Here is an 18350-nt window from a genome sequence, read left to right as displayed (position 1 = left end):
GCGGCTGCATTGGAAGTAGTGGATGGACAAGTTCACAGCATGAAACTTGGTCCCATTTCCACCACCGGCACGACAAAATCTGAGGTGAATGGAGTGACAACGGAATCCAGGTACGCGTAAATGTAAACAGCAAAAGTCTGAGCTAGAGAGTTTCAGATATGGCAACTTGGGACACTATGGAAGAGAGGAATGCTGCCCTGCCAAGGGAAAGATTGGCAGAAAATGTCGGGGCAGAGACCATTTTGCCAAGAAGTGCAGAAGCAAAGCTGAACAGAGTGGGAAGACTGACAAATCATGTAAAGAGAGATGGAAGTAGTACAACTGTGAGACGAGTTGAAGGTGCAGAGAGTGAGGACATGAAGAGTAATTGTGGATACATGTTTTCTGTCCATGGAAGCAACCATGAGAAAATTCCAGTGATTGTTGGGGGTGTTGAAGTGAGCATTATTGTAGATTCAGGCAGTGACAGTAATGTCAACAGCAGAGCACTGTGGGAGGAACTGAAGTCAAAAAGAATCAAGTGTACATCTCAAAAATGTGTCAAAAAGCTTTAACTTTATACATCTAAAACCCCACTTTAGACTGTTGGATGTTTCACTGCGAGTGCAAGAGCTGGAGATCAGAGTGTAGAGGCAGAATTTGTAGTGATTGAGGAGGCTGGGAAGCCTCTTCTGAGTAGAGAAACTGCCCAAGCCCTGGGGGTGCTATACATTGGATTGAAAGTGAATTCTGTGAAATCCTATGTGGAGCTTCGAGAGGAGTTTGGATCAGTGTTTCAAGGAATTGGGAAGTTGCACAACTGCCTAGATTAACAATTGACGAGAATGTTAGTCTTGTAGCTCAGCCTGTACGCAGAATACCTTTTGGTCTGAGAGGGAAAGTTGAGGGAAAGATTAAGGAACTGGTTAGCCAAGGCATCATAGAGTCAGTTGAAGGAAAAACACACAGATCTTCACCAGAGAAGGAAGCTGAATCATTCTTGTGGTTTGTGGCAGTTCATATTACACCCAGAGTAATGACAACTAGAGAGATTGAAAGAGAGTCAGACAGAGACTCAGAATTGAATGACATCAGACAGAGAATCCAAGCTGAAAATTGGGAGATTTGCCCCTTCAGAGCATACATTGTTATATGAGATGAACTGTGCACAATTAGGAAGTATATTCTCAGAGGTAACAGACTTATAGTACCACAAAAGCTTAGGCCTATACTGGTGATGCTAGCTCATGAGGGTCACTTGGGAGTAGTTAGAGTCATAGAGTTATACAGCACAGAAACAGGCCCTTCGGCCCATCGTGTCTGTGCCAGCCATCTAGCACCCAACTATTCTAATCCCATATTCCTATACTTGGCCAGTAGCCTTGTATGCTATGGCGTTTCAAGTGCTCATCTAAATACTTCTTAAATGTTGTGAGGGTTCTTGCCTTCACCACCTCTTCAGGCAGATTCCAAGATTCCAAGCACCCTCTGGGTGAAATTATTTTTCCCTCAAATCCCCCCTAAGCTGCCTGCCCCTTACCCTAAATCTAAGCCCCCGGTTCTTGACCTCTCCGAAGGGAAAAAGTTTCTTCCTATCTAACCTATCAATGCCCCTCATAATCTTGTACACTTCAATCATGTTCCCCCTCAGCCTTCTCTGCTCCAAGGAAAACAACCCTAACCTTTTTAGTCTCTCTTCAGAGCTGAAATGCTCCAGCCCAGGCAACATCCTGGTGAATCTCCTCTGCACCCTCTCCAGTTGGTACTAAGCAAAACTATGAACCAAAATATGGTGGCCAGGGATGGAGAAAGATGTGGAACAGTTTGTCAAAACATGTCATGGATGTCAACTTATCAGTACACCCAATCCACTATAACCAGTACACAGTACATTGTTACCGACTGGACCATGGGATGATGTAGCAATTGACGTCTTAGGTCCATTTCCATCAGGAGAGTCCATACTAGTGGTGATTGACTGTTACAGTCATTATTATGAATATGTGGTAATGAAGTCTACAATGGCAGAGAAAACAGTGTTTGCATTGACTGAAATATTTGCAAGACATGGTCTACCAGTCACTTTGTATTCAAACAATGGGCCACAATTGATTTCACAGACCTTTGCACATTACATGCAAGTCACAGGAATTCATCATCACACAATAACACCTAAATGGCTACAGGCAAACGGGGAAGTGGAAAGAAAAAACCAATCCTTCGAGAAACAGATGAGGATTGCTAAGGCTGAGGGTAAAGACTGGAAGGAGGTGTTGTTGTCATATGTGGCTATGTATAGAGCAACTACACACACAATGATGGGAAAGAGCCCAGCTGAGCTGTTATTTGGACGCAAAATACGCACCAAGATACGAGAGCTGAGGGACATTAGAGTTGACCAGGAGGTTCAAGATCATGATGCTGAGAAAAAGGGTGCTGCAAATGTTTGTGCAAACCACTGAAGGAGAGCTAGACAGTCTGATGTAATGCCAGGCGATGAAGTATTGCTGAGACGGGAGATTCAAGTAAGATGGATACACAATATTATCCCAAGCCATATATTGTTATTGCCAAGAAGGAAAATAGTGTGACTGTGCAGTCACCAGAAGGAGCACTGTATGACAGAAATTCTACGTGCGTTAAGAAGTATCATGGTGACGAAGACACAGCAGCAGATGAACCAGATGTAGGAGCTGAGGTAAAGCTGACATCCAGCAATTCAGATGTCCAAGCCAGTGATGCTATTGGCAGGCAGACAGCTTGTTACCCAGAGGGAGAAAAAGCGGTTCCAGAGGGGTTGACAACATTTCCTAATCCTGGAGTGATGACCAGAGTTCCTGAGAGATCAGGAAGACCACAGTGCAAGAGATGAAGATTTTGTGTTACAATTATGTTCAAAACAAAAAGGGTGTACGCCGAAAGCTGCCCCTGAAAGCAAATGTAATTGAAGAAATTTATTTGCTCAGCGAGTTAGGAAGATTATGATTTGTTAAGTTTGGTTACAAAATTTATTACAGTGTGCTTGATAAGAGATGGAATTTAAGTTAAATATGCCAAGCAGGAAAAATCATGGACATGTTTTAGTCTGATAAGGGAGCAATGTCATGATTGTATGTGCAGGCTTGAGTATTAGAGAACAGAGGCTTGTTGTCGAGAACCCGTGTGGTGTTCGCCACTAATAGGATGCTGCTGTCAAGCTAAAAAGACGTCCTGCCTATCACACAAATGAGTAATGTGATATATGAATTTCAATGCCAGTGCGATGCTGGATATATAGGCCGAATGTCCAAAGACTGCCGGATCGTATCAAACACGTCCCTTCTGCTGGTCGCAATGTTCATACAGGCCGTACCCAACCAGCCCATGCTTGCAAAACACAAAACATGGTGTCCAACATCAGATTGTGATCCTGCGATTGGACAACATTTGCTAAATAATCCGCAGTGTGCTAAGAATTACGCTGACAACCAACTTAAGATTGTCAGTAGGGCTCGCATTTGTGCATACTGGAAGCTACATATATTAATACACAGCCAGAAAGAACATGTACACACATTGTGCCTGTTTCAGCTGAACAAAATAAGTGACAGCCATTCGCTGGTTCATTCCTCAGGGCAATGCCTTGACCAATCAGAGTCAAGCTGCCTGGTTTAAATTTCAAACAAAGCTTGGCAGTTAACAGTCAGTCACCGTAGATTGGTGCATTTTCCATGCCAATGCCTCTACCAATCAAAGTTCACTTGCAAACCAGTCAGCACTCTTTTCTCATGCTGTATAAGTTGTTGTTCTACATTGTTTATTCTTGTGTATTGTCCTGATGACGAAAACCTTCGACAACATATCTCTATTTTCAGCAATTTTCAAGTTCTGTACTACCAAACGACTATTTATTAGAGAATATATAGTACTTAGAAGGGAAACTGAAAGTAGCTTTGAGCTTTGGGTAAACCACCTGACCTGGGAGTTGTTGTGAGGTTACATAGGCTATGCAACACAGTAAGCAAGAACTCTACTAAAGTCTTTAATAAAACACTTGTTAAATCTTTGTTAAAGTTGAATCTATGAATTCAATATAGACAGGTTAAGTGAGTGGACAACAAGATAACAAATAGAGTATAATGTAGGGAAGTGTGAAGTTGTTCACTTTGGTCATAAAAATAGAAAAGCAGAATATGTTTTGAAAGATGTGAAACTGGTAAGTGTTGATGTTCAGAGAGACTTGGGTGTACTCATACAAGGAACACACAACGTTAACATGCAGGTGCAGTAAGCTACGAGGAAGGAAAATGGCACATTGGCCATTATTGCAACGGCATTGGAGTACAGGAATAAAGAGGTCTTACTAAAATTGTACAGGGCTTTGATGAGATTGCACCTGGAATATTGTGTGCAGTCTCCCATTTAAGAAAAGATATACTTGTACTGGAGGCCGTGCAGAAAAGATTTATTAAATTGGTCCCTGGAATGAGGGGGTTGTCCTATGATGAGAGGCTGAGTAAATTGGGCCAATATTCTCCGGAGTTTAGAAGAATGAGAGGCGATCTAATTGAGACATACAAGATTCTGAAAGAGCTTGATAGGGTAAAAGCTGAGAGATTGTTCCCACTGGTCAGGGAATCTAGAACACGGGGACACAGTCTCAGGATCAGGGGCTGATCATTCAGGACTGATATGAGGAGAAATTACTTCACTCAAAGGGTTGTGAATCTTTGGAATTCTCTACCCCAGAGGGTTGTGGTTGCTCCATCATGGAATACATTTAAGGCTGGGAGAGATAGAGTTTTGGTCTTGCAGGTAAACAATGGTTATGGGGAGTGGGCAGGAAAGTGGAGTTGAAGCCCAAGATCAGCCATGATCGTATTGAATGGCGGAGCAGGCTCGATGGGCCATATGGTCTACTTCTGCTCCTATTTCTTGTGTCCTTGTGTTCTTTAGCCTGAGATGTGACAGTGTGCATTTCCAAAAGGTAGATAAGTTGCCACATCATAGGTTACTACACAAAATAAGAAATCATGGTGTTGAGGGTAACATATTAGTATGGATAGATGATTGGTTAGCTGACAGGAAGCAAAGAGTAGGGATAAATGGGAAATTTTCAGGTTGGCAAGCTGTAACTAGTGGAGTGCCACAGGGATCGGTTCTTTGCCCTCAGCTATTTACAAACTATATCAATGACTTAGATAAAGGGACTGAATGTATGGTTAGTAAATTTGCTGATGAGACAGAGATAGGTGGAAGAGTAAGTTGTGTAGAGGACATAAAGAGTCTGCAAAGAGGTATAGATTGGTTAAGTAAGTGGGCAAAAATTTGGCAGGTGGAGTATAATGAGGAAAATTGCAAAATTGTCCACTTTGCCAGGAAGAATAGAAAAGCAGTATATTATTTAAATAGAGGGAGATTGTAGAATTCTGTGGTACAGAGGGATCTGGGTGTCCTGGTACATAAATCACAAGAAATTAGTATGCAGGTACAGCAAGTGATTAGGAAGGCAAATGGAATGTTGATGTTTATTGCAAGGGGAATGGAATATAAAATTAATGAAGTTTTGCTACAGTTGCACAGTGTGTTGGTGAGACCACATCTAGAGTTCTGCGTATAGTTTTGATCTCTTTAACCAAGAAAGCATATAATTGCATTGGAAGATGTTCAGAAAAGGTTCACTCAAATAATTCCTGGGATGAAGAGGTTATCTTATGAGGAAAGGTTGGACAGGTTGGGCCTGTATCCCTTGGAGGTGAGAAGAATGAGAGGTAATCTTATTGAAGCATCTTATTGGGCGACAGGAGACAGAGAGTAGCAGTGGAAGGGAGTTTCTCAAAATGGAGACGTGTGACCAGTGGTGTTCCACAGGGATCCGTGCTGGGACCACTGTTGTTTGGGATATACATAAATGATTTGGAGGAAAGTATAGGTGGTCTGATTAGCAAGTTTGCAGATGACACTAAGATTGAAGGAGTAGCAGATAGTGAAGGGGACTGTCAGAGAATACAGCAGAATATAAATAGATTGGAGAGTTGGGCAGAGAAATGGCAGATGGAGTTCAATCAGGGCAAATGCGAGGTGATGCATTTTGGAAGATCCAATTCAAGAGTGAACTATACAGTAAATGGAAAAGTCCTGGGAAAAATTGATGTACAGAGAGATTTGGGTGTTCAGGTCCATTGTTCCCTGAAGGTGGCAACGCAGGTCAATAGAGTGGTCAAGAAGGCATACGGCATGCTTTCCTTCATCGGACGGGGTATTGAGTACAAGAGTTGGCAGGTCATGTTACAGTTGTATAAGACTTTGGTTCGGCCACATTTGGAATACTGCGTGCCTGGAACACGTTGCCAGCGGAGGTGGTAGACGCGGGCACGATAGCGTCTTTTAAGATGTATCTAGACAGATACATGAATGGGCAGGAAGCAAAGAGATACAGACCCTTAGAAAATAGGCGACATGTTTAGATAGAGGATCTGGATCGGCGCAGGCTTGGAGGGCCGAAGGGCCTGTTCCTGTGCTGTAATTTTCTTTGTTCTTTGTTCATAGGATCTGAGGGGACTTGACAGGGTGGATGCTGAAAAGATGTTCCCTCATGGGAGAGTCTAGAAGAAGGAAATGAGGAGAAATTCTTTCTCTCAGAGGGTCGTTATGCTGTGGAATTCTCTTCCCCAGAGAGCGGTAGAAGCGGGATCATTGAATATTTTTAAGACTGAGTTAGATAATTTCTTGATTGACAAGGGAGTCAAAGGTTATAGCAGGTAGACAGGAAAGTAGCACTGAGGGCACAATCAGATCAGCATGATCTTATCAAATGACGGAGCAGGTTTAGAGGGTCGAATGGCCTACTCCTGCTCCTAATTTGATGGTTTATATGTATGTATGTTTGGATATAAAGGTAGATGTGGGGGTGAGTCGGCAGCAGTCCTTGTACTGAGACTGGGTCTGATATGGGAGTGAGTGTACATCGAGTGTTCCCATGTGTGATACAGCACAGTTGAAATGGAGCTTACAGCTGCCTCTAACCCACACGTAGAAAACAAATGGCAATCAAATATGCAGAATAATTATCCCATCATGCATGATTGATGACACGACTCAATAAAAATGTCAAATAAAATAAGGATTCAAGTTAGGCCATTGAATTAATGTGAGAGATGCTATTGTTAGACGGAGTTGCTTTGCGAATCCTGTCATTTCAACAGTACATGCATTAATTCAGCACCATCACCCTGCCAGGTTCAGTAACTCGTTGCATACAACACCTTCCGGTAATGATTCGTGTTAATCCAGCTCCCTCACGCTGTCAGACTCAGTAACTCCTCCTAGCCAGCATCCTGCGGTAATGACTGTATCTCCACCCATCCAGTTCCCTCACTCTGTCAGGTTCAGTAACTCATCCTACCCTGCACCTCTGTTGATGGCTGATGTTAATTTACCTCTGTTGCACTGCCAGACTCAGTATCTCATCACATCCAACACCTTCTTTTAATGACTGCTGTTAATTCGTCCTCCTCGCTCTGTTGAGCTGAGTAACTCCTTCCAGCCCTGAGTTACTGACTATATATTCCTAATGACATTAATGCTGTTCCTTCACACTCTCTGGATTTGTAACCCTTTCCAACCAACCTCCTGTGCTAATGACTGCATTCTCGATGGAATCCAACTCCCTTACATTGTCAAGTTTTAATCTTTCTCGGTTAACACCCCATTCTAACAACTGTTTCCTTACTTAAATTAATCCAGCTCCTTCACAGTTTCAGCTAATGTTACCGTTCCAAGCCAGCGCCCTGTTTTACTGATTATATATCTATTGTTGCTTATCCAGCTCCTTTACAATGTTGACCTCAGTAGCATCTTCTAAGGGCTTTGAAAGTCCTAGTTCTTGGGCACATTTCCTCATTTATACCCTACGCATCATTGGGAAACAATAATATCAGCTTGCATTTATGTAGAGCCCTTAAAGTGGTGTGTTCTTGGTGCCCAGTTTTGCATGGGCCATGGAAGGGACACTTAAACATTCAAAGTCAACAACTCCATTAATGTTGCATCATATGACCAGGATGGTAGAAGCCAAACTGGATGGAGTTTCTCTTTTCTTGTCTAGCAAATCCTTTGTCAAATGTTAGTTTTGGTTGTCCAGTCAATCCACACGCACAAATTGTTTGCCGAAACCAGGAGAAGCTGCATCAGCAAAATTGCGGCAGCCCTTGCCCAGATGACAGCTCAATTGTACTGGAAATAGCACAAAACAGTTAGATTCTAGATTGTATTTCAAGGTGTCAACCATGGCTCAGAAGGTAGCGCTCTTGCCTCTGAGTCAGAAGGTTGTGGCAACAACTCCCACTCCATGGACTTGAGCACATAATCTAGGCAGATCCTCCAGTACAATACTGAGTGACTGCTGCGCTGTTGGAGGTGTCCTCTTTCAGATGAGATGTTAAACCAAGGCCCTCTCAGGTAGAGGTAAAAGATCCCATGGTACTACTGCGAGGAAGGGCAGGGGATTTCTCCTCGGTGTTGCGGCCGATATTTATCCTTCAACGACCATCACTAAAAAGGAGCAGATTGTCTGGTCATTGTTACATTGCTGTTTGTGGGAGTTTGTAGTGGATAAATTGGCTGCTGTCTTTCCATTACAACAATGATTGCATTATCAAAAATACTTCATTACTACTCAGAGAGTAGTAGGGGCGTGGAACGCCCTGCCTGCAACAGTAGTAGACTCGCCAACTTTAAGGGCATTTAAGTGGTCATTGGATAGACATATGGATGAAAATGGAATAGTGTAGGTCAGATGGTTTCACAGGTCGGCGCAACATCGAGGGCCGAAGGGCCTGTACTGCGCTGTAATGTTCTAATTCTAATTCTAATTGGCTGTGAAGCACTTTGGGACATCCTGAGATCATGAATGCAATCTTTGTTCGATGTAAAAATGGGGTGAGTAGAAATTCTACTCAACTTAGATCCCCCCACACCCCATGGCCTCCTTCAGAAATCCTGAGCCTTGCTGTTCAAACGTAAAAAAAATGTAAAGTTATTGTGTTTAGCTTTGTGCCTGTTTCTGTAGGTTTATGAAAAGTTAACATGTCTGGCATTCTCTGTGACCTCATTATTTGACAGTAGAAAGTAAAAACTCTTCAAATTCCTGTAAATCAAATAAATGAGTTCACACGGAATACTCAGGAGCTTCTCTCTGACCCCATCCCTCTCCTTCTTTGTTTCTCCAGTTCCTCCAGGATACGCTGGATGCTCTCTTTAGTATCATGATGGAGTTTTCAGATAACAACACCTATGATAAACTGGTGTTTGATGCCCTGGTAAGGACTCAATTCTACTGTTTATTATCCATCTACATGTTCTGTCAAAAGAAATGGAATTATGGAATGTTGAGTGGCGACTAGAAACTGTGGGTAGAGTTTCCACTCGGTTGCATCGGATTTTCTGCGCAATTCATCCGAAATGGCATAATCTGCATAAAAGATTGCCAAATTTTAAATGAAATTACATTCACCGCAAATTGAGTTTCCACAATCTTTTGCATTGGTTTTAAAAAAACATGGCACCAGAATGAGGCTCCACCCACAAAGCTGTCCGTGCCCCCCATGGTGAATTAATCATCATTGGGTGTGTCCACTAATTGCACTCATTGGGCCTTGGAGGAGGCTCTAAAAATTAAACTGGTTCTTTTGGATGCAAGGACTCAAAGAGGCAGATTTTAAAAGCTTTTTAAATGTAATTTTTTCTGCGTTTACAAAAAAACTGATGACTAACCCCCAAATAACTAGCAAATAGTGCTGTACATTTTCTAAAAGTCATTTTTAAAATCATGTTATTTACAGCATTGACCTTGTGATTAAAAGTGCTTATCTTTCGTTATGATCGTATTTTCAGCTGTATTAATCAAATGGCACCAGGTGACCGCTCTTAGATATACCAATGAACAGCTTTGAAAGCAAAATTTCAAAACAAATACATTTGATTGATTTAGCTGTGGCATATTTTGTGTTCAGTGATATGCAAATGAGTTTGAGCTGCGACTTGTGAAAAAAAAGCTCTTTTCAAAATGGGTGCAATTCTGGGCAGAATTCGTGTCCAAATAGTCAATAGCTTGAAAATCAGAAACACTATCCCCATACACTATTTATTTTAATGTTTTAATTTTTTTTTATAAGAATATATGTTCTCAACAAAATAAAAGAAGCTATTTTTCTAATCTTAAATGGGGAAAAAAAATGAATGTCTTTCCAGGACGGGACATCCCCATCTGCTTTGTCCTATTTGGCTCGAGTTCCACATTACTTGGTTAACTCTTGCCCTCTTCAGGCAAGTGGTCATATTTTTTTATTCATTTATGCAATATGGCCATCACTGGCATTTATTGCACATCCCTAATTGCCCTTGATCAGATGGTGGTGAGTTGCCTTCTTGAGCCACTGCAGTCCGTGTGGTGTAGGTACACCCACAGTGCTTTAGGGAGGGTGTTGCAGGTTTTTGACCCATCGCCAATGAGTGTTCGGTGATATATTTCCAAGTCAGGATGGTGTGTGACTTGGAGGGGATCTTTCAGGTGGTGGTGTTCCTGTGCGTCTGCTGCCCTTGTCCTCCTACGTGGTAGAGGTTTTTTGAAGGTGCTGTCGAAGGAGACTTGGCGAGTTGCTGCATGCATCTTGTCTAAGATAATTAAATGATCTGACTGGGCAGTTTGTGAGGAAGTATTTCCTCTGATGAGAGACTCCAAAACAAGGGGGCATAACCTTAAAATTAGGGCCGGGCCATTCAGGGCTGCTGTCAGGAGCACCTATTCACACAAAGGGTAGTAGAAATCTGGAACTCTGTCCCCCAAAAAGTTTGATGGATAGATTTTCGTTAGACAATGGTATCAAGGGCCTGAACTGAGGTGGGTAGAGATAAGATACTGATCAGCCATGATCAAATGATCAAAAAAATTGGTCAAAGGGGTGGGTTATAAGGAGACTCTTAAAGGAGAAAAGTGAGGCAGAGAGGTTTTTTAGTTTAGTTTAGTTTGGAGATACAGCCCTGAAACAGGCCCTTCGGCCCACCGAGTCTGTGCCGACCATCAACCACCCATTTATACTAATCCTACACTAATCCCATATTCCTACCACATCCCCACCTGTCCCTATATTTCCCTACCACCTACCTAGTGGCAATTTATAATGGCCAATTTACCTACCAACCTGCAAGTCTTTTGGCTTGTGGGAGGAAACCGGAGCACCCGGATGAAACCCACGCAGACACAGGGAGAACTTGCAAACTCCACACAGGCAGTACCCAGAATTGAACCCGGGTCCCTGGAGCTGTGAGGCTGCGGTGCGAACCACTGCGCCACTGCAGGGAAGGAATTCCAAAGATTAGAGTTAAGGCAACTAAAGGCATGGCCATGAATGGCAGAGTGATTAAACTCGGAGATGCTCAAAAGGCCAGAATTAGAGGAGCACAGATATCTCGGAGGGTAGTGGGGCTGGAGGAGATTACAGAGCTGGGGAAGGGTGAGACCATGGAAGGATTTGAAAACAAGGATGAGAATTTTTAAATCAAGACGTTGCTTGACTAGTAGCCAATGTAAGTCAGAGAGTACAGGTGTGATTGGTGAATTTAGAATCATAGAATCATAGAAGGTCTAAGGCACAGAAAGAGGCCATTTGGCCCATTGTGTCTGTGCTGGCCGGAAAACGATCCAGCTATTATAATCCCACCTTCCAGCATTTGGTCCATAGTCTTGCAGAGTTTGGTACTTGAGGTGCATAGACTCGGTGCAGACTCGACGGGCCTAAGGGCCTCTTCTGCACTGTATTATTCTGTGATTCTGTGCATATCCAGACTCCTTTTGAATGAGTTGAGGGTCTCTGCCTCAACTATCCTTTCAGGCAGTGAGTTCCAGAACCCCACCACCCTCTGGGTGAAGAAGTTTTTCCTCATCTCCCCTCTAATTTTTCTCCAGTCACTTTAAATCTGTGCCCCCTTATCACTGACCTCTCTGCTAAGGTGCACAGACCCTTCACCTTGACTCCATCCAGGCTCATCAAAATTTTGTACATTGCAATCAGATCTCCCCTCAGCCTTTTCTGTTCCAAGGACAACACCAGCCTATCCAATCTTTCCTCATAGCTGCATTTTTCCAGTCCTGGCAACATCCTCATAAATCTCCTCTGTACCCTCTCCAGTGCAATTACATCCTTTCTGTAATGAGGTGACCAGAACTGCACACAGTACTCAGGTTGTGGCCTAACCAATGAGTTATACAGTTCCAGCATAACATTCCTGACCTTATAGAACATAGAACATTACAGCGCAGTACAGGCCCTTCGGCCCTCGATGTTGCGCCGACCTGTGAAACCATCTGACCTACACTATTCCATTTTCATTCATATGTCTATCCAATGACCACTTAAATGCCCTTAAAGTTGGCGAGTCCACTACTGTTGCATGCAGGGCGTTCCACGCCCCTACTTTCTTTTGGGCCTCCTTATCTCGAGAGACAATGGATACGCGCCTGGAGGTGGTCAGTGGTTTGTGAAGCAGCGCCTGGAGTGGCTATAAAGGCCAATTCTGGAGTGACAGGCTCTTCCACAGGTGCTGCAGAGAAATTTGTTTGTTGGGGCTGTTGCACAGTTGGCTCTCCCCTTGCGCCTCTGTCTTTTTTCCTGCCAACTACTAAGTCTCTTCGACTCGCCACAATTTAGCCCTGTCTTTATGGCTGCCCGCCAGCTCTGGCGAATGCTGGCAACTGACTCCCACGACTTGTGATCAATGTCACACGATTTCATGTCGCGTTTGCAGACGTCTTTATAACGGAGACATGGACGGCCGGTGGGTCTGATACCAGTGGCGAGCTCGCTGTACAATGTGTCTTTGGGGATCCTGCCATCTTCCATGCGGCTCACATGGCCAAGCCATCTCAAGCGCCGCTGACTCAGTAGTGTGTATAAGCTGGGGATGTTGGCCGCTTCAAGGACTTCTGTGTTGGAGATATAGTCCTGCCACCTGATGCCAAGTATTCTCCGAAGGCAGCGAAGATGGAATGAATTGAGACGTCGCTCTTGGCTGGCATACGTTGTCCAGGCCTCGCTGCCGTAGAGCAAGGTACTGAGGACACAGGCCTGATACACTCGGACTTTTGTGTTCCGTGTCAGTGCGCCATTTTCCCACACTCTCTTGGCCAGTCTGAACATAGCAGTGGAAGCCTTACCCATGCGCTTGTTGATTTCTGCATCTAGAGACAGGTTACTGGTGATAGTTGAGCCTAGGTAGGTGAACTCTTGAACCACTTCCAGAGCGTGGTCGCCAATATTGATGGATGGAGCATTTCTGACATCCTGCCCCATGATGTTCGTTTTCTTGAGGCTGATGGTTAGGCCAAATTCATTGCAGGCAGACGCAAACCTGTCGATGAGACTCTGCAGGCATTCTTCAGTGTGAGATGTTAAAGCAGCATCGTCAGCAAAGAGGAGTTCTCTGATGAGGACTTTCCGTACTTTGGACTTCGCTCTTAGACGGGCAAGGTTGAACAACCTGCCCCCTGATCTTGTGTGGAGGAAAATTCCTTCTTCAGAGGATTTGAACGCATGTGAAAGCAGCAGGGAGAAGAAAATCCCAAAAAGTGTGGGTGCGAGAACACAGCCCTGTTTCACACCACTCAGGATAGGAAAGGGCTCTGATGAGGAGCCACCATGTTGAATTGTGCCTTTCATATTGTCATGGAATGAGGTGATGATACTTAGTAGCTTTGGTGGACATCCGATCTTTTCTAGTAGTCTGAAGAGACCACGTCTGCTGACGAGGTCAAAGGCTTTGGTGAGATCAATGAAAGCAATGTAGAGGGGCATCTGTTGTTCACGGCATTTCTCCTGTATCTGACGAAGGGAGAACAGCATGTCAATAGTCGATCTCTCTGCACGAAAGCCACACTGTGCCTCAGGGTAGACGCGCTCGGCCAGCTTCTGGAGCCTGTTCAGAGCGACTCGAGCAAAGACTTTCCCCACTATGCTGAGCAGGGAGATTCCACGGTAGTTGTTGCAGTCACCGCGGTCACCTTTGTTTTTATAGAGGGTGATGATGTTGGCATCGCGCATGTCCTGGGGTACTGCTCCCTCGTCCCAGCACAGGCATAGCAGTTCATGTAGTGCTGAGAGTATAGCAGGCTTGGCACTCTTGATTATTTCAGGGGTAATGCTGTCCTTCCCAGGGGCTTTTCCGCTGGCTAGGGAATCAATGGCATCACTGAGTTCCGATTTGGTTGGCTGTATGTCCAGCTCATCCATGACTGGTAGAGGCTGGGCTGCATTGAGGGCAGTCTCAGTGACAGCATTCTCCCTGGAGTACAGTTCTAGGTAGTGCTCAACCCAGCGGTCCATCTGTTTGCGTTGGTCAGTGATTATGTCCCCCGATTTAGATTTGAGGGGGGTGATCTTCTTGATGGTTGGCCCAAGAGCTCTCTTCATGCCATCATACATTCCTCTGATGTTTCCGGTGTCTGAGGCCAGCTGAATATGACTGCATAGGTGTTGCCAGTAGTCGTTTGCGCAACGCCTAGCTGTTCTTTGTGCAGTACTTCTGGCTGCTTTAAGTGCTGCGGATGTTAAATCGCTGGGGGCTTTCTTGTAGTTCAAAAGTGCAATGCGCTTAGCGGCTATGACAGGTTCCAGCTCTTCATTATGAGATTGAAACCAGTCTGCATTTCTCTTCGCACTTTTGCCGTAGGTGGTCAAAGCTGACTCATAGATGGCGTCTCTGATGTGGGCCCACTTGGTCTCAGCATCCCCTGTGGGAGTGTTTTGAAGGGCTGTTACAAGAGAATTTAGAAATTTTTGTAACAGCTGTGGGTGAGAAATTCTGCTCGTGTTGATGCGCGGGTGGCCCTTCTGCTTGGAATGATGCAACTTCTTTGGTCTGAGTCTAACCTTGCTGCACACCAGGGAGTGGTCGGTGTCGCAGTCCGCACTGTGGAAGCTGCGTGTGATTTGAACACTGTTTAAGGCGGCTCGCCTTGTGACAATGAGGTCTAGCTGGTGCCAACGACGTGATCTTGGGTGCCTCCATGAAACCTGGTGACAGGGTTTAGTGTGAAAGAACGAGTTGGTGATGCAGAGGTTATGATAGGTACACAACTCAAGCAGTCTCTGCCCGTTCTCATTCATCCTTCCAACGCCATAGCTACTACTCTCTGAGTAAAGAAACTACCTCCGACATCTGTCCTATATCTATCACCCCTCAACTTAAAGCTATGTCCCCTCGTGTTTGTCATCACCATTCGGGGAAATAGACTCTCACTATCCACCTTATCTAGCCCTCTGATTATCTTATATGTCTCTATTAAGTCACCTCTCCTCCTCCCTCTCTCTAACGAAAACAACCTCAAGTCCCTCAGCCTTTCCTCGTAAGACCTTCCCCCCCATACCAGGCAACAACCTAGTAAATGTCCTCTGCACCGTTTCCAAAGCTTCCACATTCTTCCTATAATGCGGTGACCAGAACTGCACGCAATACTCCAGGTGCGGCTGCACCAGAGTTTTGTACAGCTGCAGCATGACCTCATGGCTCCGAAACTCGATCCCCCTACTAATAAAAGCTAACACACCATATGCCTTCTTAACAGCCCTATTAACCTGGGTGGCAACTTTCAGGGATTTATGTACCCGGACACCAAGATCTCTCTGCTCATCTACACTACCACGAATCTTCCCATTAGCCCAGTACTCTGCATTCCTGTTACTCCTTCCAAAGTGAATCACCTCACACTTTTCCGCATTAAACTCCATTTGCCATCTCTCAGCCCAGCTCTGCAGCCTATCTATGTCCCTCTGTAACCTACAACATCCTTCGGCACTATCCACAACTCCACCGACCTTCGTGTCATCCGCAAATTTACTAACCCACCCTTCTACACCCTCCTCCAGGTCATTTATAAAAATGACAAACAGCAGTGGCCCCAAAACAGATCCTTGCGGTACACCACTAGTAACTAAACTCCAGGATGAACATTTGCCATCAACCACCACCCTCTGTCTTCTTTCAGCTAGCCAATTTCTGATCCAAAGCTCTAAATCACCTTCAACCCCATATTTCCGTATTTTCTGCAATAGCCTACCGTGGGGAACCTTATCAAACACCTTACTGAAATCCATACACACCACATCCACGGCTTTACCCTCATCCACCTGTTTGGTCACCTTCTCGAAAAACTCAATAAGGTTTGTGAGGCACGACCTACCCTTCACAAAACCGTGCTGACTATTGCTAATGAACTTGTTCTTTTCAAGATGATTATAAACCCTATCTCTTATAATCTTTTCCAACATTTTACCCACAACTGAAGTAAGGCTCACAGGTCTATAATTACCAGGGCTGTCTCTACTCCCCTTCTTGAACAAGGGGACAACATTTGCTATCCTCCAGTCTTCCGGCACTATTCCTGTCGACAATGACGACATAAAGATCAAGGACAAAGGCTCTGCAATCTCCTCCCTGGCTTCCCAGAGAATCCTAGGATAAATCCCATCTGGCCCAGGGGACTTATCTATTTTCACACTTTCCAAAATTGCAACACCTCCTCCTTGTGAACCCCAATCCCATCTAGCCTAGTAGTCTGTATCTCAGTATTCTCCTCGACAACATTTTCTTTCTCTACTGTAAATACTGACGAAAAATATTCATTTAACGCTTCCCCTATCTCCTCTGATTCCACACACAACTTCCCACTACTATCCTTGATTGTCCCTAATCTAACTCTAGTCATTCTTTTATTCCTGATATACCTATAGAAAGCCTTAGGGTTTTCCTTGATCCTATCCGCCAATGACTTCTCATGTCCTCTCCTCGCTCTTCTTAGCTCTCCCTTTAGATCTTTCCTGGCTAGCTTGTAACTCTCAAGCGCCCTAACTGAGCCTTCATGTCTCATCCTAACATAAGCCTTCTTCTTCCTCTTGACAAGCGCTTCAACTTCTTTAGTAAACCACAGCTCCCTCGCTCGACAACTTCCTCCCTGCCTGACAGGTACATACTTATCAAGGACACGCAGTAGCTGCTCCTTGAATAAGCTCCACATTTCTATTGTGCCCATCCCCTGCAGTTTCCTTCCCCATCCTACGCATCCTAAATCTTGCCTAATCACATCATAATTTCCTTTCCCCCAGCTATAATTCTTGCCCTGCGGTATATACCTGTCCCTGCCCATCGCTAAGATAAACCTAACCGAATTGTGATCACTATCACCAAAGTGCTCACCTACATCTAAATCTAACACCTGGCCGGGTTCATTACCCAGTACCAAATCCAATGTGGCATCGCCCCTGGTTGGCCTGTCTACATACTGTGTCAGGAAACCCTCCTGCACACACTGGACAAAAACTGACCCATCTAAAGTACTCGAACTATAGTATTTCCAGTCAATATTTGGAAAGTTAAAGTCCCCCATAACAACTACCCTGTTACTCTCGCTCCTGTCGAGAATCATCTTCGCTATCCTTTCCTCTACATCTCTGGAACTATTCGGAGGTCTTTCGAAAACTCCCAACAGGGTGACCTCTCCTCTCCTGTTTCTAACCTCGGCCCATACTACCTCAGTAGACGAGTCCTCAAACGTCCTTTCTGCCGCCGTAATACCCTCCTTGATTAACAATGCCACACCCCCCCCCCCCCCTCTTTTACCATCTTCTCTGTTCTTACTGAAACATCTAAATCCCGGAACCTGCAACATCCATTCCTGTCCCTGCTCTACCCATGTCTCCGAAATGGCCACAACATCGAGATCCCAGGTACCAACCCATGCTGCAAGCTCACCCACCTTATTCCGGATGCTCCTGGCGTTGAAGTAGACACACTTTAAACCAAGTTCTTGCTTGCCACCTTACCACCATCTTGTAACCTTATCCCTGACCTCACTACTCTCAACATCCTGTACACTGGAACTACAATTTAGGTTCCCATTCCCCTGCTGAATTAGTTTAAACCCCCCCGAAGAGCACTAGCAAATCTCCCCCCCAGGATATTGGTACCCCTCTGGTTCAGGTGAAGACCATCCTGTTTGTAGAGGTCCCACCTACCCCAGAAAGAGCCCCAATTATCCAGGAAACCAAAACCCTTCCTCCTACACCATCCCTGCAGCCACGTGTTCAACTCCTCTCTCTCCCTATTCCTCGCTTTGCTAGCACGTGGCATGGGCAACAACCCAGAGATAACAACTCTGTTTGTTCTCGCTCTAAGCTTCCACCCTAGCTCCCTGAATTTCTGCCTTAAATCCCCATCTCTCTTCCTACCTATGTCGTTGGTGCCTATGTGGACCACGACTTGGGGCTGCTCCCCCTCCCCCTTAAGGATCCCAAAAACACGATCCGAGACATCACGAACCCTGGCACCTGGGAGGCAACACA

At 44.8% G+C, this 18350-nt stretch overlaps 1 protein-coding gene across 2 annotated transcripts in view; it reads left to right on the top strand.

The window, feature by feature from the left end:
• Window positions 1-18350, top strand: part of LOC137368229 (dedicator of cytokinesis protein 2-like) — a 1222644-nt gene that overhangs the window by 352170 nt on the left and 852124 nt on the right. For both annotated transcript variants that reach the window (XM_068028710.1, XM_068028709.1), the window contains exon 20: window positions 9189-9278. In XM_068028710.1, the coding sequence (XP_067884811.1) occupies window positions 9189-9278 (90 nt within the window). The remainder of the gene's footprint in view (window positions 1-9188; window positions 9279-18350) is intronic.

This window comes from Heterodontus francisci, chromosome 1, assembly GCF_036365525.1.
Source record: "Heterodontus francisci isolate sHetFra1 chromosome 1, sHetFra1.hap1, whole genome shotgun sequence".
Lineage (NCBI taxonomy): Eukaryota > Metazoa > Chordata > Chondrichthyes > Heterodontiformes > Heterodontidae > Heterodontus > Heterodontus francisci.
Note: the sequence above shows the minus strand (reverse complement) of the source record. Positions and strands in the feature narration are given on the sequence as shown.